The sequence below is a fragment of the Phyllopteryx taeniolatus genome, chromosome 16 (genome assembly GCF_024500385.1).
Source record: "Phyllopteryx taeniolatus isolate TA_2022b chromosome 16, UOR_Ptae_1.2, whole genome shotgun sequence".
Taxonomy (NCBI): domain Eukaryota; kingdom Metazoa; phylum Chordata; class Actinopteri; order Syngnathiformes; family Syngnathidae; genus Phyllopteryx; species Phyllopteryx taeniolatus.
Window position 1 is genome coordinate 14355114 of NC_084517.1, and position 21842 is coordinate 14376955.

Here is a 21842-nt window from a genome sequence, read left to right on the forward strand (position 1 = left end):
AGTGGATCACGTGATGTTTATTACACATCCATCCATACTTAATTTACATGTCATAGTGTAGCTTCACATTTCACAATTGAACTAGTGCGATGTGTGAAAGTTTTCACCTTTTTTTGTGCACATAGATTTGTAACATGCACAGACAACTTAGTTTTCAAAAAGACCTTTAACAGCAATCGCATGCAAGTTTTAAAATAACAGGGTGTCTCAAAAAATTGGCTTTGTTTGAGTACTGATATAAGCAAGCAAAATTAAGTAGGATTCATGTTGTAAAGATACAAAATTTAATGATAAAGGACTGCCTCCACAAGCAAAAATACAAATTATGCTTTCTTTATGGAGGCTTGCTTTTCTCTTTAGACTTTGGGGCTGCTTTACGGCAAATGGAGTCGTTAACACCTAAGCTCCGCCCACTGTTGTCATGGTAATAAAAGTCATACTCTGCATCAGAGTGAGCAGCGGCTCATATGCATGATACAGAACAGCCGAGCAAAAAATTTGGGTTCCAGTGGATAAGACTGGTGTAATTCTTTAACCTTAACGGGTTTTGATAAAATCATGTCAAATAAATATTTTTAAGAATCCTGGTAGTGGTGGGCAAGTGAAGGCTCATGAAGCAATGAGGCTTTCCCAACAATTGTGCCGAAAAAGATTCAAAATTCAAGACTACAGTGACGGTACCATCTGGTGGACAACTGAAGCCATAGCAACCTCTAAAGAGCTAGACTGAAGCATTTGCACCGTTTCCCTTGACAGCAATGAAAGTTCTGAAAAGTCTGTTATGGTCATTCAAGTGTTTCATTCCAAATAATTATTATATCATCATTACAATAAAATGTGCTGATGCGCTCCCCCATACTTTAAAACACATTCCAGACTAACCCAAAGAATAAATCCAATTTATATTAAAGGTTAAATGTTGCTTAAGGGTTTATTTACTCTCACTCTTCAAATCTCCTCACAACCCCATTTTGAAGCATAATGATGCATCTTATATAGCTAGTATGGCGCCAAACCACTCAAATCTGTCAAGCTGTCATTGGTGAAAAATGCATTGAGAAGCCATGAGCCAATGACACACACTGGAAGACTATGAGCCAATGAAAAGCTTCAAAACAGTTTGAAGGAATGAAGCGCAAAACAGCGACGATCACGTGACACTGGTGTTTTGAACCACCCCACTTCAGGAAGAGTGACAAGCTCCAAAGCTGTATCATTTGCCCATCACTAAATCCTGGCAACTGTTTTAAATTAAGAGGAAAAAAAAATGCTTTTTAAAAAAAAAAAAAAAAAAAAAACATCAATCATCTTGTTAGAATTTGCGATCATTTGAGTCAGACGAATTTGTCAAACTCTGGAATGATCTAACATTTTTGGGACACCCTGTATATTAGTAGTGTGTTGAAAAAAAATGTGCAAAATTGGTTTCCCAATGAAATTCAATATAAATAAAATAAAACAAAGAAATCTTATCTTAAGAAAGGAATTCCTAAATTGGATAAGTTTGTCAATTATCTCAGAGTTATCATACAGTATATACACATCTGAAGAATTAAAGATTATGCACATCCTACTTTACAACAAAATTTTAACTTTTTTGAAGTTTCACATTCACAGGAGCATTAAAGGGTAATGTAGATAGTGTAAATAAATTTTACTCCGCTGCCAAAATGTATTCAGTATGTCAGGAAGCAACATGGGAGCAGTACTCAAGTGTTTGAATGGCAATCAGGCCTGCGACTGCTCCCTGAGGAACTCCTCGAGGACGGCGATGATGCGGCAGGCTTCAGGCAAGTCGCTGTGCTCCGCCCGGGCATTCTGCAGCAGCACGTCGCCGTTCCCGCAGCCCTGCAGGAACTGGCAGCAGCGAAACAGAGCGTAGTGGCTCATCTCGGCCTGACGCACGAAGCGCTTCAGGCTGTTCATGTCCTGGATGGCCTGCGGGGAGACGGCAAAAAGGTTGGCTGAAAATGCTTGCATGTACACGAGTGGAGTCCCAAAGATGTAACCGGTGAGTGTTCTCCCACCTTCAGTTTGAAGTTCTCCAGGATCTGTCTGAGGAGGAAGGGGTTGGCCCGTTCCGCAGCTTTCAAAAAGGCCTGACTCCAGTCCTCACAGAAACGGTTGCCGACTGCGGAACACAAAATATACACGACGTTATGACGCCTCCATTGATACAGCTGACGCGTCTGGATGACTTACCCGTGTTGGTGAGGGTGGGCGGCGTGTCAGCGCAGTCGACGGTCAGGTGGGAATGCGCGTCCTCCGACATGGCCTTGCAGAGGGAGGCCGCTGTGGAGTCTTGCTGCGACAGGCCCTGCAAGCTGGCCGCTTTGATGAACCTGTGCAGTAACGACACAATCAATGAATAAACACATTAAAAGGTACCGCATTACACAAACCACAAGGAGAACAACAGCACTCACCGGGACACGTCCGCCTTCGTCCTGTCGTCCGCGTTGGTGACCTCCACGTGATTGTGACTCAAAGCCTGAATGAATGAGAGGGTATTTAGGAAAATATACACAACTGGGTACTACTTTACAAGAAGGGTGGCCTAAATAGTTTATAGTTAGTAGTCCCACCGAGGAGCTTTTTAAATAGTTTATAATCTTTAAGCCACAATAAACTTTTGTCCCAACTCGTGAGATAAGAACAAAAAGCAAGTTGTACTTCTTGCCAAAGAATATATATATTACGGATTGAACAACTTCACATTTGTTATATCACAATCAGACACTGAGCAAGTTGGGAGGGGGAGGGGGCAGTTGAGGGAAGAAGACTAACCCTAACTAAGAGAGAGAGACACTGTATATGTTATATCCAGTATATCGTCGCTGTTGGGAAGAAACTCCATATGTCCAAATATTCTCAATTTCATATTTTTTTCCACACCAATACTATTGGTCTATCTCCACTTCATCTGTTTTTTTTTTTTTGGTTTTTTTTACATAACCAATTTAAAGTGTTGAAAATAGCCTGAGGACAAATCTATTAACGCTATTGAACAATCAACTGTCTGAAAAGTGCTGTAAAACTCAGCCTCTTTCCTCACTCTGCGGGAGCCGTGCGGGCATAATTGTCACCTAGATTGAAGGTCTGGATGTTTTTTAGACACCTAGTGAAAATAGTATGGTTGGATACATTTGAGTAGGCTTGTTTCGTTAAAACCAATGGCTGCAAAGCCTCGTTGCAGAAGGAATCTCGTGGGCCATAGGCAAGTTTGGGTGCATATTAATATCCGCCTAATATAATGGGTTAGTCACCTCATTGTTGTATTTACTGCATTATTCATGGCGCTAAGACCTTTTCAAAAAAAGATCGGGAAGATGACGTAATATAGACTTTGGTGAAGTACTACAGGATTTTTGTACGGTTGGGGGTGCGGCATGAGTGCAGACAGATCGCAATGTGGACGGCTGGCGCTCGGTGTCATATTCTACCATTCATTCATTGTTTTTTTTAACCTGTCCTGCTGGGTCAAGAAGAATGGAGACTCTGTATCCCTTTTATAGCAGAACCGTTTTACTGTGCAACAGTGGAGTTTTCTTATGTTGCCACTGTTGTTCTTTGTATTATGATGGATATTCATAGAAACTTTCAGTTGGACAGAACGAGGTTTTAAAGGGGAGTGAAAGAGAAGAAAAGGGAGAGTACAAAGAGGACCTTTGAGTGTGACACTTACGGCATGCAGCAGGAAGCTGATGTTACTCTGGACCAGCTGCAGCACACGGTAAATGTGCATGACCGATTCGTCGTACCAGCGGCTCAGATAGGGACGAAGCTCCGTTTCCAGGTTTTGCAGCTGTGCCACACATATACACTAACTAGTCAACTCATAGTCCAACCAATCAAATGACAATCAGCTCTTACTGTACCTCGGGTGTCTGCAGACTGCTCTGCAAGCCTTGGACATACTTATCAAGCTCTAGCCTATACGTGCACCCTGTCAAGGAACGGAAGTCTAAAGAGGAAGTGACATTACCACAAAAAAAAAAAAAAAAAAAGGATATAAGTTGAGTCCTTTTTCGGAGCCCCCCAAGAAGCAGATGACGTGTCCGTTGCCGTCTGCATCGGGTTGCTCTGGAGATCTTTCCTGCTCCAGGAGGCAGCAGTAGCAGCCCACTGCCTGCTCTGGAAGGCTGCAAAGAGACAGAACAGGACATAAAGGACATTTATTTCAGTGGAATCAACTACCGCAACGCATACTAGGATGTGTTTTGTAAAGCGTTACAAAACTAATGAAAGTTCTAGGCAGTATAAAAACGGATGAGAATTGAGGACAATATGTTTAATTGTTAAATACATTGTTGTAACAAAAGGTTATGCTTGGAGGAAAAAAAACATGGAAAAACAATGAGTATTTTTACCAACTAAATTAATTTTTAAAATAAAAAAAAAATCGGGTTACTGTATTTAAACATTTCAACAATTACAAAAATAAACCCAACAGCCAGAATTTACTTCTGAGCCAGTTTACGTGACTACAGTAGCACATAATGCTTGGCTAGTAAGAATATATTTTAAGTGTTTTTTTGCACAGATATCTTAGGTGCTGTATTTTTTATACAATTCAAATAGTAGCAATTGGATGAAAACAAGTACTGTACTGTATGTATAAAAAAACTGACAGAATACTTGACAATGAAGTAACGACCGCTTGCCGCTACCCTTAACGAGGACAAGCACTATAGAAAATGGATGGATAAACTAAATAAATACATCATACAGTGCTAGAGGACTCTGCATCTTTTTGCACAATTGTCAAAAAAAAAACAAAAAAATGTACCTGCATTACCAGATAACTAGCAACCCTGCTCAGTGACTTTTTTTTTTTTGTCAATGTCTTTCTGCCTCCAAAGTGTTCTGTAAATTGACTGTCTGTTGTCGTACTAGAGCGGCTCCAACTACCGGAGACAAGTTCCTTGTGTTGTTTTGGACATACTTGGCAAATAAAGATGATTCTGATTCTGATCTTTATAATGTCACAAATACATTTGAAATGAAAGGAACTAGTAATAAACAGTGAGTTACGGGTGGAAGTAACGAGCATGGATGAGGGGAGCGTGCGTCACCTGAGCTCCACGGTGGCGATGTTGCCCATGCCTCCGAGCAGGGCTCCTTTGCTCAGCCTCCTTGAGATATACGTCCGAAGCTCGGGCTCCGCCTCCATCGGCAAGCTGCTGTCAATCAGAGTCAAGCTGGAGGGAGGAAGGTGTAGTGGTCAGTATGGATGCACGTGGCGGTGGGTCATGAAGGACTGGGAAGCCACTGAACACGAAGCAGATGGAGAAAGCTTCACAAACACACACACACACGACAGCTGAGTCACAGATAGCATGACTATAGCTTGACCAACATCAGGCGTGAGTGCTCCTATTTTATATTTGTGCATTTGATGGTCTGTCCCGTTTATGTCGAAGCACCACTGTATTTGTTTCAAATTGGATGGCGGTCTGTATCAAACATTCTCAAGTTGCACAGCCCTTGGTCATTTTCCATGGAAATCATTTTCATAGCCAACACCACACCGAGCAGGCAAATAGGAGACACCGGAAGGCGATGATCGCTGAGAAAGTGACAATGAAATGAGAATAGATGCAATATTGCTTCGCATGGCTGCCTGTGGATGTACACAAAAGTGAGAGAAGAAAACAAGGCGGCGGCGGCAGGTGCGGGGCACGCAGCTCCTGGGTTACCTAAAGTCCTCCTGACTGGTTGTGGAGTCTGCGCGTCTCTGGTTCCAAGCCACATTTTCCTCGGTAGTCTCCGATCTACGACAGTATGCACTTTCATCATCACCTGCTTCGTGTATCAATGCACGCATGATGCTTACAAACGAGGGAGGAAGGCAGTTTATGTCATGTGGAATGTCACTGAAAACACCCATCAGACATAGCAGATGGATTAGATAAATAGCAACGCAATAAACGAATAGTTACCTCGTGCCCTCGTACAAATAAATGGCATAATAGCAGTTCAATTGGGTCTTCTGGCCGTACGCGGCAATTTCCTCGCTGTCGAAGTCGTCTTTCTCCTCCACATCAATGGAATCTTGGAACGACGACGTCTGCGATGTAAACATGCTCCCAACTCTGGACTGAGAACGCTAGCAGCCGGCCACACAGACGGTGTCTAATGCTTCACTTTGTGGCGTCAGTATCGTAGACGGCTGCGTTTGCCGTTGCGAGTTTTTTTTTTTTTTTTTTAAAGAAACAAAAGCGAGAGAGAGGAGGCAGCCCACAAGCAAAATGTCATGGAAGGAGAAGGTAAACAAACACTTGCTAATGTCGAGAATGTGAATTGCGCATGCGTCAATCCTGTACGTTCTCAAATAAATCCGACCGCAACAAGTTGTCTCAACTGTTCCTAGAATGAAGGTAAGACGGTTAGAAAAATATTCATGTCAGTTACATTTGAGTTCCAATGTTATGCAGTTATTTACCTTAATTCGTCAAAATTATTAGATGGCAGAAAGTACAATTTGTATCTTCTGTTATCTAGTGGAAGTGTGTGCAATTAAGCCGTGCATCCACCTGCAGCCATTCATAGGGCAGAATGAATAGACGAAATTAGAATATAATATATATATATATATATATATACACATTTTTAATCCATTTTCCGTACCGCTTTATCCTCACAAGGGTCGCAGGCATGTTGAGGCTATCCCAGCTATAATCAGGCAAGAGGTGGGGTCTACCCTGAACTGGTCACCAGCCAATCGCAGGGCACATAGAAACAAACAACCATTCGCGCACACATTCACACCTACGGGCAATTTAGAGTCTTCAATTAACCTACCCCGCATGTTTTTGAGATGTGGGAGGAAACCGAAGTGCCCGGAGAAAACCCACGCATACACTGAGAGAACATGCAAACTCCACACAGGCGGGGCCGGGATTTGAACCCCGGTCCTCAGAACTGTGAGGCAGATGTGCTAACCAGTCGTTCCACCAGAAGGGAAAGAAAAAATAAATAAATAAAAATAAAAAAATAAAAAAATATATATTTTTTTGTGACATTTTCATTTGGTGGTGTGCCATGCAATTTATCTAAAGTAAAATATACCTTTGCTCAATAAACTTGGGAAACTGGTGTAAAATAATAATATACTGTAGACCGAGTAGCAAACAAATGTAGAATCGCACACCAACTCAACTTCAAATGTCTGCCAAATAAAGAAAAATAAGTCATAAATAAACTGTTAATGTAAAAAAAATAATAATTTCATCTACCAATATCAAATACTTAACAGTAGTTTATGCAATTTTAATCAGCAGCAGATATTCACTGACTGACTGGTCACAATATGAAGTTCGCTTGCACAATCCAATGACATCAATTTCTGCCTTCACAAACAGATTGAAATGTACTTCAAGGTCATCCTCAGTAAGCAGAAATAGTTTTTCAGGGAGAAGAATGTAATCCTCTATTATGTCTGTCTACATGTGCTGCTTAACCATTTATGCTCCTGTAGTATATTTTAATAGTAACAATCAGAGTTCCTTTGGGAAGGACAAATGGTTGGAGACCTGTATTCACACCAACTATCTTTTCTTTGTACTTCTACATCAAAGGACATCCTTTAACCAGTTATATGTATATTGGGGTTGTCCTGCCCCCCCTGACAGAAACCTGTCTGGGGTTTACAACCGGGCCAGATCTTCAAAGAGAACTGTTTTTCATTATCGCAACAAAGGGCCCAGGGGAGAAAGATTGACCAGACGAAGAGACACCAGCTGGCGAGTGAGATTCCAAATATGGTCATGAGGAGCACCATCCTTCCGGATGCAACCAGGGAGGGAGCTAATTCCACACCCAGAGAATTAGAACCTTGATAAACTGAGATCCCGGGGTTTTCGGGGGCTTTTTCGTCATTCTGGAAATGTAAGCAGCTGCTATGACACTAAGGCTTGTTCAATAAATCGAATTAGCCCAAACGCCAAGTGTCTCGAAGTCTTCATTCATCCCATGCCAGACGGAAGTCGGAGTTCTCCCGGGTGATCTCCGACTCGGAAGCACAGGCGAAAGAAATTAAATTTAATTAATATCCGTCACGTTATAACACCGGCGCCATTTGTTAGTGAGGATAGCCCATCTATGGTGTTCTGCATTGTTTGTTAGCATTAAGTGGAATTTCCTAAAGCAACGTGTATTCTGTTGCGTTTAGTTTGCCTAAACTTAAACTGGGCATTCCTTTAAACAATTGAAGCCTATTTTTCCCAATTGTTCACTCTTTGCCAAACTGCTGCTGTGAATGAGTCGAGTTCACTGCCACCCTACATCACTGGAGTTTCGAGGCTACGGTTGTTCCCATCTGATGGGCAAGCTGACTAGCGGTTGAGACAGGGTACACCCTGGAATGGTCGCCAGCCAATCACAGGGACCATAAACAAACATTCACACCAGCCGTGCTAACCAAGACCCCGCCGCGCTGTCCTGGATTCTATCACCTCATGATAAAATAAAACCAAAGACAGATGTAAAAAGACCATTCATTGTATTTAACACTTTGTTGTTCGCCTACATGTTGGGCAGAATCACAAGAGGGCCTAGAACGATAACTTCACACATCGTGGTACCTGAAACAGAATGAAATTAATGTAAATACGGTCCATTATTTGCAGCACTGAAAGGCTAGAGTAGCTCCGTTTTTGTCTTACCATCTGGCTTCAGATGTCGATGGGAGTTTTTCTTGCAGGTGCTGTCACAGCAACGGCACACGTCAGCGCTGCCGTCCACATTTTCCCATCTGATGGAGAAAGGGCTTTGACATATACTGCATTTACACAAATGTTCTCCGGGGGCTTCATTTACTCAATTGTTGATTTGAAGTGTAGTGGTGTCTGTTATGGGGAGGAATTATTTTGACAAACATGGAGTGTATGTCAGGTGGAGTTGAAAACTAAATAAAATCACAGAAAAACACAACCCTTTTAAAATAACTAATTGGCAGCATGCAGCAAGAGTTCACACTTTCATTTCTCTGAGAGGATGTTTACATGCTGCTGCTTAGCAACAGTTTTGTAGTGGACCCAACAGTCGAGAACAATAGCGTCGATGAACTGAAGTTAACTGCGGCTGCGTCCATGGAACATATTTTTGAATATTAAACAACAACAATTTATGTCATGTGGTTTAAAACAAAACACAGCAAAATTGCAAGAGCTTCGTCAGGTGCTGCTGTTTTGGTTAGCAAAAGACTCCAAATTGGCCCAGCAGCTGAGAACACTTACTACACTTTTGTCTTGTGGGGCATCTTTTGTGTGCATGTGGTTGATGTACACAGCAACTAAAAATGTTAGTGTCAATTTGAGGTACAGCCACGATTTCAGGAAATAAAATAATTTACGTTAAAAAATTAAAAAAAATAAAATAAAATTAAAAAAAAGTCTTAAAGTTGCCACCTTGAATGCACATAAGTGCAAGCCTTGTTGACAGGGCTGCGGCTCCACATTTCAGAGGTGGCTTTCAACTGGCACGTTAGAAAGAGCTGGAAAAGTACAAAACAACTGTTGGAAGCGTCGGTGGTGAAATTGCAGTCAGCGGGCCGAAAGCAGCTCTCACAGTGTTCCTTTCATAACGCTGAAACAGGAAAGCGTCAAGCTGCAGCTGGAGAACATCCGCTCTCGTTCGGGCCAGGAAGCGAGCTCTTGAGCCACGCTGTTTTGAGTCTGTCAGACACCTGAAGTGGACAAAAAAGCGACATCAGTGGACCTACTCGAGGCACTAAGGGGCACGTTTTACATTGTACCCATTGTTTTCAATGAGGAAGTATCGGGGCACTGATGTTGGATCTGGGTTCAGAGTTGCTACACAGCTGTCAATGAAGAACCGTCTTGCTTCTGGACCACGACTGGTGTAGGACGCCTCCACGTTGACCTTGTCTCCGAGATAGAAGACATTGGACAGCCTTAGTCTTGTCCAGTCATCTACAATACATACAAACACACAAGCTAAATAAACAGTTGCACTCAGACTTATTATACAACTAAGCAAAAACATTTAATACGCATGCTCATACACAAACTTAATACACTAATTTTAAAATATGCACACACACACACACTTAAAACTTAAAATACACAGACAAAATAAAATAGACAAACTTAATATAGGCACAAGTTTAATACAGAAACTTAAACATGGATATAATTTAAGGCATATAAACTTAGATCCACACAAACTTAATATATAGTACATTCACACAGGCTACTTGATACATGGACTCACAATCAATACACACCACAACATATGCGAAACTGCTGACGTTCTCACATACCGGACATGAGCCTCAGCGAGAAGGTCGAGGTCTCAGATGGAGTCTTGGCAGGGATGACGGGAATCTGAGGCTGACTGCTCACAATGTGTGTCCTGTACATACACACAACGCACATGACAACAGAGTACATCGTTGTTTGAACATGACAACATCTGCACACGCTACATTGGGGCGCATGTCAACCGCAGGAACTTTAGCACTAGGAACTTTTGGAGGACTCTTTTACAGCGGTTGTAGTACTCTGGAAAAGTCCATGAAGTTCATCGGGTGAAAACTTGCATGTTTTATTTTTAGTATCAGCTGTTCGTATACTTACTACATTGTTGATACTTGACATGTTTGCATGGTGCTGCAACTCGGAGGACTCTCAGCTGATGTATACCACTACCTACAGTACATCAGGGCAGCTGAAACTTCTTTCAGAGATTCCTGGTATGTAGCTTAGGACCATAATTAGTTCTATTGGATCAGGTTAATGTTGATTGTCCATTATAGGATAGAAATGGACTCCAACCGTATACACCCCTATATGTGACTGAGTAATTAATGTTACCTTTTGTAGTGACAGGAAACGGGAACAACAGTTTTGGTCTTCCTTGTGATGCCATGATGACGGGGAGCAGGCAAGAAGGTCAGCCGGTTTGAGTAGATCACAGAGTCGTCTGATATCTGCAGATGGAAAATGTTTGCTTTACAAACTAGACTGGCACCCAGTTGTGTCCCACACGTCAGTGCTCGCATAAAGAAACAAAATGTTATTCATACGTTTTGTGGAAAGTAGTTTTTACGCAGTGTTGAAATTTACTAGACCGTAACATTACCTGCAGGCTAATTTGTAATTTTGGGTTGGCTTGGGTTGTAAATTGCTATATTTACATGTAGCTAAAAAAAGTGAACTCTTGTTGTTTTTCAGCTCTCTGATTCAATTAAGTGATGGCCAAAGCGTTAGGATTCAGGTTACTCCTACTAAAAAACACGGGAAGGATGTTTTCATACCACAGCACCTACTGTAAAAACAAACTGCAGGAAACACATAAGCCCTGTAAATGTGGCTCCTAAAGTAACAGAGAAATCAGTCATACTTAGGTGAATGTGACGAGTAACATTAAGCTGGAAAAAGGGACAAACATTTTTTCATTTACTCTCCCTCCTAAGATCCAACTAGGCTCTCCATTACTATATTTACGAGACTGTAAAAACAGCCTGTTACCAACACTTTGTGGTCTTGTAAATACAGCCCCAAATAATGTCACATACAAACCCACTGGCCATATTGGGGCGAACAGGACTAGCAACATGGTAGAGCTTGATTTTAAAGAGAAAAAAAAAAAGGGGACAGATTTATCTTATTTGCTATATTTATGGAATCAGGATGCAATTCCTGCAGCTTATTTTTGTGCTATCTTAGGTGTAGCAGCAGAATCGCTAGGGTATTTGCATGCATACTACCAGGAGGAACTGGAGAAGTGTGCTCCGAGTTTTGCCATTTTAAGAATCCAAGAAGATTCACAAGATTTCATATTCAAGTTTGAAAAGGTCACTGCAATTATCTTTAAAAAGGATCAGCTGAAGGTTCCTGTCAAACTAAACATAAAACAAAGGGAATTACGCGTTGTGTATTTAAAGCAACCACATAGCCTCTGCTACCTGAATGCTAACATGCAATGGGAAAATCCATAGGCATACAGGCTCACAATTAGCATCTATGTGGCTGTGTGTGGTTTTTCCCTTTAAGCAACAGATATACACCAATTCCAACACAACCCAGTGGGATACTTACTGATAGCTCGGTGCCGCAGTGTTGGAGTCCAGCCTTGATGACCTGCTCAGACTCACCAACAGGGATGGCCTGGCACTGTCTGAGGCCTGAATACTCGGCACCCCCCAGGAAAATCTCCCCAGGAGACACAAAATGTCTCGTCCCGTGCATGTCAGCCTTCACCTGTATGATCATGGACGTCGGCGTGCACGTCACTTGCACGAGAGGCGTGAGCCCGCGTTGGATTTCGCTTGTGTCATCAGTCTCAACGATGACGGCGGGCGACTTGTACTGCCTCCCATCTTTATCAATCTTGGGTCCGTCCTTTAAAGTCCGAATGGCAAGGGAAGATGACAGGAGGAGCGAAAGACATAGGAAGCATGCCAACATTATGTTCATTGCTTATCTGTAGACAAACAGACAAATACACTTCATACGCCTGTGAACTGAAGTAACATGCTGGTCTGAGCAATCAGGTCACCTGGGGAGGACAGCCACAAGCAATTAACCATTGATTGGTTCACACTTGATTGGCTCAGGACCAATCCAGGATGTCGGATAACCCACCTCTGCTCAGTCATCTGGGATAGGTTGTTGAGGACAAGCGCTATAGAAAACGGACAGATGGCAGTTCGCATCATCCTACCTATCAAATGTCTGCATTTACAGTTCGCTCTAGTCGTCATTTCTAACCTCTAACACCAATTGCCTCAGAAATCAGAATTTGTATGCACAAGTCAGTAATGTATCAAAATGAAAAAGATGAAATCCTTCCTAAATTATAAAACTTTACATCCAGAATAATTCAACTCGCTAGATGTAGCAATATAGAATTGTGGTTTCTCCTTTCCAGTTACAAGGTTTTTAATCAACACTTAGGCCGTTTATTGGGCTCAATCATAACTGCCCCAATGGCCAGTGAAAAACTGTATACCACTTGTTGCTAAGCAGTTCATAGGGCTCAATCATAAGGCACCGACAAGTCAACAGAAATTCCCACTTGTTGCTAGGCATAACTCCTAGGATTTAATCATCACTGCCATTAGCCTATAAAAAGTCACTTGTTTCAAGGTAGAGTCCATAATTAAATCATAAATAGCCCATAGACCAGTGAAAAAAAAAAAAAAAAAAAAAAAAAAAAAAAAAAAAAAAAAAAAAAAAAAAAAAGCTACTAGTTGCTAGGCAGAGTTCATAGGAATAAATCATAAGTCATCGGCTAATTGAGGGAATACAAGGCAGAAGTCAGTGTTAAAAGCAAGACTTTCCTATGGGCTCGAGGGCAGGGAAAAATTAGTCCAGTCATGCTTGGTAGATTGTACAGGCCTTAATGAAAATTAGGCACTTTGTTACTTGGCAGAATTCATGGGGGGTTCAATCATAATCATCCTAAAAACTATTGAAAAAGTGGCCATTTGTTGCTAGGTAGAATAAGTTTCAAGCAGAACATCCCCATAGGCCAGTGAAAAATTGGGCACTCAAGCACAACTGTCCCATATACAAAAAAAACAAAAAGGCACATGCAATTTAATCAGAGCCATTAAAACAAAATCAAGTTTCATTACAAATAGTTTTATTCTCTTAGTCATTTATAGAGTTGTCAGACTGCATCAGTTGAATTGGCGACAAGGGTGACATCCACCTCAGGCCACTGCTCAACAAGCTCAGTGGAGTTGTCATCGTGTTCATCTGGCAGGATGGGTGCAGCTTCAACAAGTTCACTTTCTTCATCTGCATCAGAAAAAAGCATGAAAACCAGTTCACCTGTTACAAAGCATCTGGTTTACCTTTTATATCCAATTCACTTGTGGGGTCAACAAGGGGGATGTAGTCTTCATTGTCAGCGGAAAGGTCTTCAGTGACCAGACCAGGAAGCTGCCCATTCTCCAGGTCTAAACCAGAGAACTGCAACTTTAGCAGAGATCCTCACATTCTGGTGTTAATCTAGAGCCAGACTCACCATGCATGTACTTGAGGCCACTCATCCACTGGCTGCCGTACAGAGCAGGCCTGCTGAGCTTTTTAAGCACCGGAGGCAGCTCCTTGTCAGGGACACTCCAACTATTTTGCTTTGGGAGAACCAACATGGGACCCACATTTGCCTGCTGTTCCCACCCTGGATTTAAAAAATAAAAATAAAAATTGAAAGTCAAGCAAATTGCTGCTGGGTGCCAGTTGGAATGTTTAAGTGTACCGCTAGCAGGAAGTCTTTGCCAATGAAATTCCGGTCGGGCTGGCTTGCTGAAACCGCGAGGACTGATCTTGGCGGGTTTACTTTGAGGTTGTCCAACTTCGCTTTGGCAATACCCGCACAGGTAGTCGTTGCCATCAGCTGACCGCCACCTGAACAAGAAAAGGGTTGTGCCAAGTACAGCTAGCCTTTAAAATCTGGCCTACCGAACATTTGAATGATCAAGTTCAATATTGCTGCATTAACTTGGAATTTATTTTTTAACCTAAAACTGGTGATCTAAACTTGATTAATTATCTAGTGAGGATAAGCAGTACAGAATGGTTTAATTTATTGTAAATAAAAACTTTCATAAAGCTATTAAATTCTGTATTTTATTAATTTTACTGTAAGAGCATTAGCAAATTTGTTTAAGCCATTTAGAAAATGAGGGCTTTAAGCTGGTTAATTGTAAATAATGCAAAACCTTTAAGATTTGTAAAAAAAAAAAAAAAAAAAAAACATTCATTTGTAAATGGAAAAGTAACGCATGAAAACTAATTCAACATTCTAATGAATTAAAATGTACATTTTGTACCTCATTTACCAATTACCTGGCCCATTTTAGAAACCATGTGGCCTTTGAAGACAGAGTTTGCCCCACGATCTAAACACTGCAGAGTCAATACAAAATTCAAGCAAACACTTGCCTCCCATTGACAAAAGTGCACGCTTTGTTGGAGGCCTCTGCATCATTGACAGACACTGCGTTCAGGATGCATGTGATGTAAAGCTGCAGAAAGGAAGCAGCCATTTTAAAGCATTATCAAACTGCACATTAACTTTTATATATTTTTAAAAAAATCCTCACCTCTCCCCTGTCCTGATCATGGAACCTGAATGCATCAATGACAAATTGCAGCTTGTCATCTTGTGTCCTCGCCAGGAAGCGAGACTTTGAAGGCTGAAGCTTGGAATCCAACAAGCATCTGTTCCAAAAAAAAAAAGGGAACACCCCATACAAGAGCAGTTATTTTACATACCGGAAAAATTTTACATGATTAAGGGCAGGTCTACATTAAAATCTGAGCATTTCTTCTGCAAAGTGACAATTTCACACTATGGTCATCACAGCTTTATCTCACCTGCTGGCTAATAAAGTATTTCAGTTTTACCCCTACCCAAGATTTAATGGTACAAGCATCTTGCTAGCAAACTGGAAAAATTGTGTACATTTGTTACTCTAGCTAACCTGCTAGCAAAAAGAGCTGCACCCAAGTTTAATTTTGCCATTGCCCTACCCCAAAAAAGCTCAATGTCTTGCATCGATCAACCAAGAAGTAGCTATAAAAAATAAATAAAATAAACTTGTCCATTTCTTGCCTAAAAGTACACACCCTACAAGTAAACCTTTACCATTGCCTCAACTCAAGCCAATACAAGCCTGTAGTCTTTAATCCATTTCAGAAGTAGCTTGCTAGCCAACAATAAAGTACTGCACTCTGAAGTAAAATGTTGCAATTCACTCTACACTTAGACTTACAATAGCCATTAACAAGTAGCTACCTTTAAAAAAATGCCCCAGAAATCTGAAATTTTACTTTCAGGCTGGAAAACTAGTGTGCTAGTGGACAAATTAAATTTTTTTTGCTTATCCTTGCCTGCTAGCCAACAGCAAAAACATTCACAACAATGAAGCCACACATCTATTGCAGATTTAAGAAAGGTTTTAGTCCTGTACTATTGCATCATCCTCCGTACCAGGAAGTGACCCGCTAATATGGTGGACCACAATTCCCCCACCCTCCCCCCACCCCTTAGTTCAGAGTGACTGTACAGCTCTTTGTCAAGGCTCGACTGAGTACTGCCGTTTTAGTTGCCCTTACTAGCTTGTGTAAGTGTAGCCAGAATTGCATTTTGGCCCTCACCCGTTCTCAATGAAGACATATCTGGGCACAGAGTGGCTGTCCGGCTGCAGCGTGGCCACGCAGTTGCTCAGGAACACGCGCAGGCCCACGTGATGGCCCAATCGGACAGAGGCCTCGATGAAAATTGGCTCGCCCAAGTAGTACACATTCACTCCCCTCTCATGCTGCCAGTCGTCTGAAAATAAATGCTTGCAAGTATAACAGGTGCATTAAAATAGAAGCAATAACACACATACCAGTCATAATTCTGAGGTTAAAGTCCAGAGTTTCCACTGCAGTTTGTGTGGCCATGAAGGGGATCCAGGTGGGTGTGAGGGAAGAACTGGACAGACTGTAGCGCCTAAACACAACCACAACATTAGACCCACTTCATACCAACATGTGAGCACGCACACTAGTACACACACCTTGCATAGTGACACTCTATTGGAACGACCGCACCGTCCATTCGGATCAGGCCATCGGGAGACTGCGCGGGAGTGTAGACAAGCAGGTTGGTGTACACGAGGGACATGTCAGTCATCTGTGGAAACATTGAGCATACAAATCAGAACACAGGGATTTGACCCTTGAACTTTTCTTAGGGCCCAAGTACCAAGCAGTGCAAAGGACCTCTTGCAGTAATTTAAATCAAACGGCACCTTTCTGGGGCCTTGACTTGCCCAAAATTAATTTCACAAGTCAGCATAGCCTGGTGAACACTGGAGTATTTGAGCGGTCCTAAACGCCCAAGACTCAGTTGTGCCGGAAGAACTTCCAAAAAAAAATAAAATGTGCTGCAAAGGGCTCATTGGATGGATCGTGTTCTGACTGATTATAGCACCGAAGATGCAAACAGCTTGACTAATGCTTGTTACCAAAAACCCAGGTCACAAACCGGACCTCAGTCCAGTTTACCCCCCCAATTTCTATTTCCGCTGCAAGCCTAAAATTGAAGTGTGTAAAAGGTGACAATTTCAACCTCTCATTTTTTTATTGCCAATTCATGTTGGAACAAACGAAACATTGTTCATAATGAGCCCCTTTTTGATCTTAGCCTAAGAATGAAATCTCAAAAGGTCACATTATAGAATGAAAGCATAAACTGATAACCGGTTAATTATACCCAGTAATCAAGCCAAAAGGAATTTCATTTTTCTGCTGGTCTTGGTAGGTCACTGGCATAGATATGAAGAGTGAGATGTAAAGTTTCGTAAACAAGCTCAAGTGAGAAAAAAAACCCAAACAATTTGAATTTTGATAATTTCCAGTAGTTGTTGGGAATCAGTGATATAGAGCAGTGATTCAAATTATGTTCTTCCATTAGACAGCAGAAGGTAGAATTCTTTGGATCCACTTCTTGCCATTCAATATGAATTGATAAATTGGGACTTCCTGTGAAGTCTACAAGAGTAGTTTAATTTGATAGTAAATTGAGAAATCAGTTCAGTATCTATATTTTTGGAGACATTTGTTTATTCCAAAATTAAAACAGGTGCGTCGTTTCCAAAAAGGTCAGGAAACACCGGAATAGGGGTCTTACCCAATATTTGGTGCCACAGTCCAGCAGCCCAACAAGAATCCTGTACTCGTGGGCAGAGGACGGCGCGGCGCTGCAGAAGTCTTCGTTGGGCTCCACCCCGAGGCGCACCTCGTAGCTGTGGACGGGCGACCCCACGGCAAACAGGTCGGCTTGGATCAGGATCTCCAGGGAGTCCGGGTGGCAGGTCACCCGGACCGTGTTGAGGGGCTGCCGCTGTTCCGCCGGAACCTGGGGCTTGGGGTTCTTTTGCTGGTAATCTGAAAAACTCTTTTTAGAGAACACAAAGTCACGGCCAGCCAGCGAGGCGCTCACGCCCGACAACAAGAGCACAAAGAGTAAAGCCGCCATCACTGAAGGCCGCTGGACACAAACACAACATCCCTCTGGGAACCTTTTTATTGGGCAGCCAGTCAGGTGACCTCAGGACTGCGCACCTGAGTCCCATCACCCACTAATGAAGCACACAATGCATGCACACGCACACTCAGACTAATTCACTTGATTGACACTTCTGAGCAATCTGATCGATCGACAGAGAGACAGATAGACAAACATACAGACAGATGGACATTTTAGAAAACTTGACTTTTAGTACAATTTCCAACTAAAATGTCTCACTGTAAAAAAGTGGTTCAAACGAGGGCAAAACCCAGTCACAATATTGAACGCGCACAATAAGAAGAAGAAACAGTGCGCTTGCGGCTGTGGTGTTTCTTCCTGCTTTGTGGCGAAGAACAACAAATAAAGTGAGTGCAGGAAACGGTAGGAGGCTCATTGTGGCTGAGCTTTAGTGAAAAACGTTGAAGACCAGCATGAAGAGCAGCATTGTATTCATTCTTATCACTGTTGGGCTCTTAAAGGGTAAGAATGAAGCTCATCTTTATTTGAATGTCAGGATTTTTGCTCATTTACATTTTGTTTTGTTTTGTTTGTTTGGGGTTTGCAGTCAATGCAGATGTGACCTTTGTGCAGCTGGCAGAGAAGCAGTCTGTGGAGCTCTCGTGCCCCCCTCAGCAGGACCGCGGCGGCCTCACGAGCCTCCACCTGTACCACCGCAGAGGCCAATCTCAGAGCACCCTGCTGTCCCTGGCTCGGGGGAGCGAGGGCGAGCTCAGGCTGGACCCGGACTACAAGCGGCGCCTGCAGCTGTCCGGACGCAACTCCTCGTGGGTCAAGGTGACCCTGTCGCACTTGGTGCGAGGAGACTCGGGGCTGTACGTGTGTGAGAACTTGTACCAAGAAAACGGCTCAAAGCGCGTCTTCATCACTCAGGAGGTCTTCTTGCTGGTTGACGCCTCAGGTAAGTCCTTAAACAATTTCCGTATGGACTGGATGAAGACTTCCCTGTACCAGGATGGCATTTGTCCAATTTGCTTCAATTTACAATTGATTGTTTACAATAACCCGCGCCCCTTGTGAGGATAAAGCGGTACAGAAAATGGATGGATGGATGTTTGCAATAAACGAAATAATCGACTACATGGTCGTAGAATTTGGCCACAGGATTTGATTTTGGAAGTTTTCTGGATATGCAGTGCCACTTTGAGCAGGGGAGTAACACCATTTTCTTGGGCCGCTTTTTTTCTTTGACTTGCAAGCAAAAATGTGAGTTATGAGCGCTATATGGTGGACATGAACTCAAATGACTTCACAAGCAGCAAAACGCCATTGATGGGCTAACGAATAGCATTAATAGTTGTGGCGCTATAACCCTTTAAGCAATGGGTATTCGAACATGTAAACAAATAATATAACAATACTCACAGGCATATATTCTTTAAAAAAAATAAATTAAAAAAAACTAATATTACTGTCGCTTACTGAGGAATGTCTCCATTACATCTGTATGTATTATAGTGCCCCCAGGTGGCCAAGGTGCATACGCCAGATGGCCAGTCACACTGGCAATAAATAATCATGATGCACAAACTCTTCACTTCTTTACATTGTATTTAATTATGTTGTATGTTTTGTATAATGTATTATATTATAGAGTGCTATTTTCCTTATTTAAAAACAAAACAATTGGGTAATTTTTTTTGCTGTAACGGATTGAAGGCATTTCCATTTATTTCGATGGAGAAACATGATTCAAGATAGAGCGTGGTCACGGAACGAACTCGTATCTCAAAGCACCAATGAACAACTAAGGGTGCATGTTGGGACGTTGAAGGAAGGGCATGTCTTAAAAAGTTTGGGACAGACTGCACTATGAAATGTTTTGTTTTTTTAACTCCACTTGATCACAGTGTATTTGTATGATTAAACAGGATGCTTTGGCTATGAACATTAAAAAAAAACCTAATTCAGTTTCGATATGATTGTGACATTTTTCACTGGGATTGTTGGTGGTGTGTTGGTACAGGGAAGCCATGCCAGTGCTCATCCAGCTACCCCCCACTGCTCATGACCATCTTTTCAGCGGTGGGCCTCATTCTGCTCATGCTTACGTGGCTTGCCGTGCAAGAGCATGTGAGTAGGCCCAAAGAACTCCAACCCAAAAAGTCAACTTCTCAAGTTGTGTTACCTGAACAACATGTGAAATGGGTTTTAGGTGAAGACAAAGCGTCCTCCTCCTGCAGGCCCAGCTGTTGTTCCAATCTATGAGGAAATGACCAGGAAGCAGCAAAACTCCGGCGTGCAGCTGAACAAGCAGGAAGCCCTGGAGGAGGAGGTCACCTCTCCATTGTATTCCAACACTCCTGTGAGACAAACGCAGGACAACTACTACGCCTGCCCCAGAAACATCACCACCCTCAGAGCCTGAATGGAAATCCGGCAAATAAATTTTTTTTTTTTTTTAAATAAAATAAAAACTTTAAAAAGTATTGTTTTTAAAGACCTTTGAATGGCGGAATTAATGTATACTTTGCGGGCCACATCCAGCCCACCAATCATTAATTCAGCCATTTTCCCCCCTTAAAATTGGTTAATTTAAACTACTGTATTATAATTGATTCTTTTTGTATTAATCTCATTAAATAATTTGGTAATTGATGTGTTGCAAAAAAAAATAAGTCAAATAAAATTTATGTTAAATAAAACAATAATTGGTTAATTACTATTCTAAACACGTTTAAAATGCCATGATTTTATTTTTATTTTATTAAAATAAAATACATTTACAATTTATTTCGACAAATCACTACTTGTGTCTAAATAAAGCTCCAATATTTTTGCTCGGCACCAAAATGCCAAAAGATGGTGGCTTATGTTAGGTGTATTGGTTATTATAACTAGTGTATAATCTACATTATACTAATAGGTCAGTGATGCAGGGAAAATTAAGACTATTATGGATAACTACATATTGTATTCAGATAAGGTATTGTGACAAGTGTATTGCATATTGGAATACAGAATACAGTCTATTATCTTATGTGTAGATATACTGTAAATATTCCAAAACATTGATATATTAACAATGAAAAAGATATAAGGAAGTAGGAACAGGTAAGTCTAAACTTCTTCCTATTCCTTTTCAAAGATGTAAATGATCAGGTATGTGTAAGCAGGCAATTTAGTACCTATGTTTGTGTTCATTTCTATTCCATAACAATTTTTTATTTTTTTTTTGCATTTGCTGATATTTTCAATTGTTTTACTTTTTAAGTTACTGTATTATATATTTCTAAGTATTGTAATTGTTTATTTTCACACATGTTCAAAATAAAATTAAGATTAAAAATATATTTAAAAAAAGCACTACCTTTGTCCAAACGAAGTGCCGCAATTCCAACATAGTTGTTGATGTCACAAGAAGGCTCCAAAGCAATAACAGTATTGCTTTCCAGTGAATACTACAATTCATCTTTGCCCATCTGTCAGTTTCAAAAATCAAATGTGGACCTTGATTACAAAAGTTTGCCCACACACTCGATTTAATGTCATTTTTGAAGATGATTCTGGGGGGGAAAAAAAAAGACATTTTAAGGATCCACCGACACCAATTATTGCTACGGAGTTGCCGATGGTAAAATATATATCACATTTTGCAATTTATTGTTGCTTTAGCCATAATGTACTGAGCAACCAGAACAAAACTATGTGGCAAAACAAGCTCCAATTCGGGTTCTTTGATTGTCACACTCATTTGTGGCTCAATTACAATCTTTAATAAACCCAAAACATTTTACTGGAATGTAGGAGGAAGCCAGAGTACCCGGACAAAACCCACACCA

At 41.4% G+C, this 21842-nt stretch overlaps 4 protein-coding genes across 7 annotated transcripts; 1 reads left to right on the top strand and 3 right to left on the bottom strand.

Moving 5' to 3' along the window:
* Positions 1 to 2: 2 nt before the first annotated feature.
* Positions 3 to 6472, bottom strand: c16h17orf75 (chromosome 16 C17orf75 homolog). Of its 3 annotated transcripts, none has more exons than XM_061748446.1 (10): positions 5943 to 6472; positions 5700 to 5831; positions 5076 to 5201; positions 4014 to 4142; positions 3879 to 3939; positions 3686 to 3805; positions 2427 to 2491; positions 2203 to 2342; positions 2028 to 2131; positions 3 to 1938 (listed from the first exon to the last, which is right to left on the bottom strand). In XM_061748446.1, exons 1-10 carry the CDS (start codon positions 6083 to 6085, stop codon positions 1729 to 1731), a joined length of 1230 nt encoding a protein of 409 aa, XP_061604430.1. In that variant the 5' UTR covers positions 6086 to 6472; the 3' UTR covers positions 3 to 1728. The 3 variants fall into 3 exon arrangements, with proteins under 3 accessions (XP_061604430.1, XP_061604431.1, XP_061604432.1); XM_061748447.1 differs by having other exon boundaries at positions 5700 to 5774; positions 5943 to 6445; XM_061748448.1 differs by lacking the exon at positions 5700 to 5831 and having other exon boundaries at positions 5943 to 6454.
* Positions 6473 to 8486: 2014 nt separating this feature from the next.
* Positions 8487 to 12527, bottom strand: LOC133465419 (zona pellucida sperm-binding protein 3-like). 2 transcript variants are annotated; one of them, XM_061748223.1, is made up of 8 exons: positions 12066 to 12527; positions 10839 to 10954; positions 10286 to 10377; positions 9758 to 9935; positions 9571 to 9688; positions 9411 to 9496; positions 8667 to 8755; positions 8487 to 8585 (listed from the first exon to the last, which is right to left on the bottom strand). In XM_061748223.1, exons 1-8 carry the CDS (start codon positions 12441 to 12443, stop codon positions 8527 to 8529), a joined length of 1116 nt encoding a protein of 371 aa, XP_061604207.1. In that variant the 5' UTR covers positions 12444 to 12527; the 3' UTR covers positions 8487 to 8526. The 2 variants fall into 2 exon arrangements, with proteins under 2 accessions (XP_061604207.1, XP_061604208.1); XM_061748224.1 differs by lacking the exons at positions 8487 to 8585; positions 8667 to 8755 and adding an exon at positions 8798 to 8849.
* Positions 12528 to 13592: 1065 nt separating this feature from the next.
* Positions 13593 to 18047, bottom strand: LOC133465418 (zona pellucida sperm-binding protein 3-like). Its single transcript, XM_061748221.1, has 10 exons — positions 17662 to 18047; positions 16547 to 16662; positions 16376 to 16479; positions 16140 to 16314; positions 15083 to 15200; positions 14922 to 15004; positions 14236 to 14384; positions 14002 to 14157; positions 13829 to 13933; positions 13593 to 13772 (listed from the first exon to the last, which is right to left on the bottom strand). Exons 1-10 carry the CDS (start codon positions 18007 to 18009, stop codon positions 13642 to 13644), a joined length of 1485 nt encoding a protein of 494 aa, XP_061604205.1. The 5' UTR covers positions 18010 to 18047; the 3' UTR covers positions 13593 to 13641.
* Positions 18048 to 18164: 117 nt separating this feature from the next.
* Positions 18165 to 21351, top strand: LOC133465420 (uncharacterized). The gene is made up of 4 exons (XM_061748225.1): positions 18165 to 18522; positions 18608 to 18961; positions 20027 to 20133; positions 20216 to 21351. The coding sequence occupies exons 1-4, from the start codon at positions 18474 to 18476 to the stop codon at positions 20426 to 20428; spliced, it is 723 nt and encodes a 240-aa protein (XP_061604209.1). The 5' UTR covers positions 18165 to 18473; the 3' UTR covers positions 20429 to 21351.
* The last annotated feature ends 491 nt before the right edge of the window (positions 21352 to 21842 follow it).

Bases quoted from the DNA above. Each gene is read 5' to 3' on its own strand.
- LOC133465419 (XM_061748223.1), bottom strand. From the start codon at position 12,443: ATGAACATAATGTTGGCATGCTTCCTATGTCTTTCGCTCCTCCTGTCA. The intron at 9,689-9,757 runs GTACAATGTAAA...TGTCCACTTCAG, and splicing joins TTCCTCATTGAAAACAATGG to GTGTCTGACAGACTCAAAAC. The intron at 8,756-9,410 runs GTGGCAACTTTA...TTTCTCCATCAG, and splicing joins TGCACTTATGTGCATTCAAG to ATGGGAAAATGTGGACGGCA.
- c16h17orf75 (XM_061748446.1), bottom strand. From the start codon at position 6,085: ATGTTTACATCGCAGACGTCGTCGTTCCAAGATTCCATTGATGTGGAG. The intron at 3,806-3,878 runs GTACAGTAAGAG...TGTGTGGCACAG, and splicing joins GCAGTCTGCAGACACCCGAG to CTGCAAAACCTGGAAACGGA. The intron at 2,343-2,426 runs GTGAGTGCTGTT...GTTACTGCACAG, and splicing joins ACGAAGGCGGACGTGTCCCG to GTTCATCAAAGCGGCCAGCT.
- LOC133465420 (XM_061748225.1), top strand. From the start codon at position 18,474: ATGAAGAGCAGCATTGTATTCATTCTTATCACTGTTGGGCTCTTAAAG. The intron at 18,523-18,607 runs GTAAGAATGAAG...TGGGGTTTGCAG, and splicing joins CACTGTTGGGCTCTTAAAGG to TCAATGCAGATGTGACCTTT. The intron at 18,962-20,026 runs GTAAGTCCTTAA...GTGTTGGTACAG, and splicing joins CTTGCTGGTTGACGCCTCAG to GGAAGCCATGCCAGTGCTCA.
- LOC133465418 (XM_061748221.1), bottom strand. From the start codon at position 18,009: ATGGCGGCTTTACTCTTTGTGCTCTTGTTGTCGGGCGTGAGCGCCTCG. The intron at 15,201-16,139 runs GTGAGGGCCAAA...TTTTTGGAACAG, and splicing joins TATGTCTTCATTGAGAACGG to ATGCTTGTTGGATTCCAAGC. The intron at 13,773-13,828 runs GTAAACCAGATG...TTTCTGATGCAG, and splicing joins AAGTGAATTGGATATAAAAG to ATGAAGAAAGTGAACTTGTT.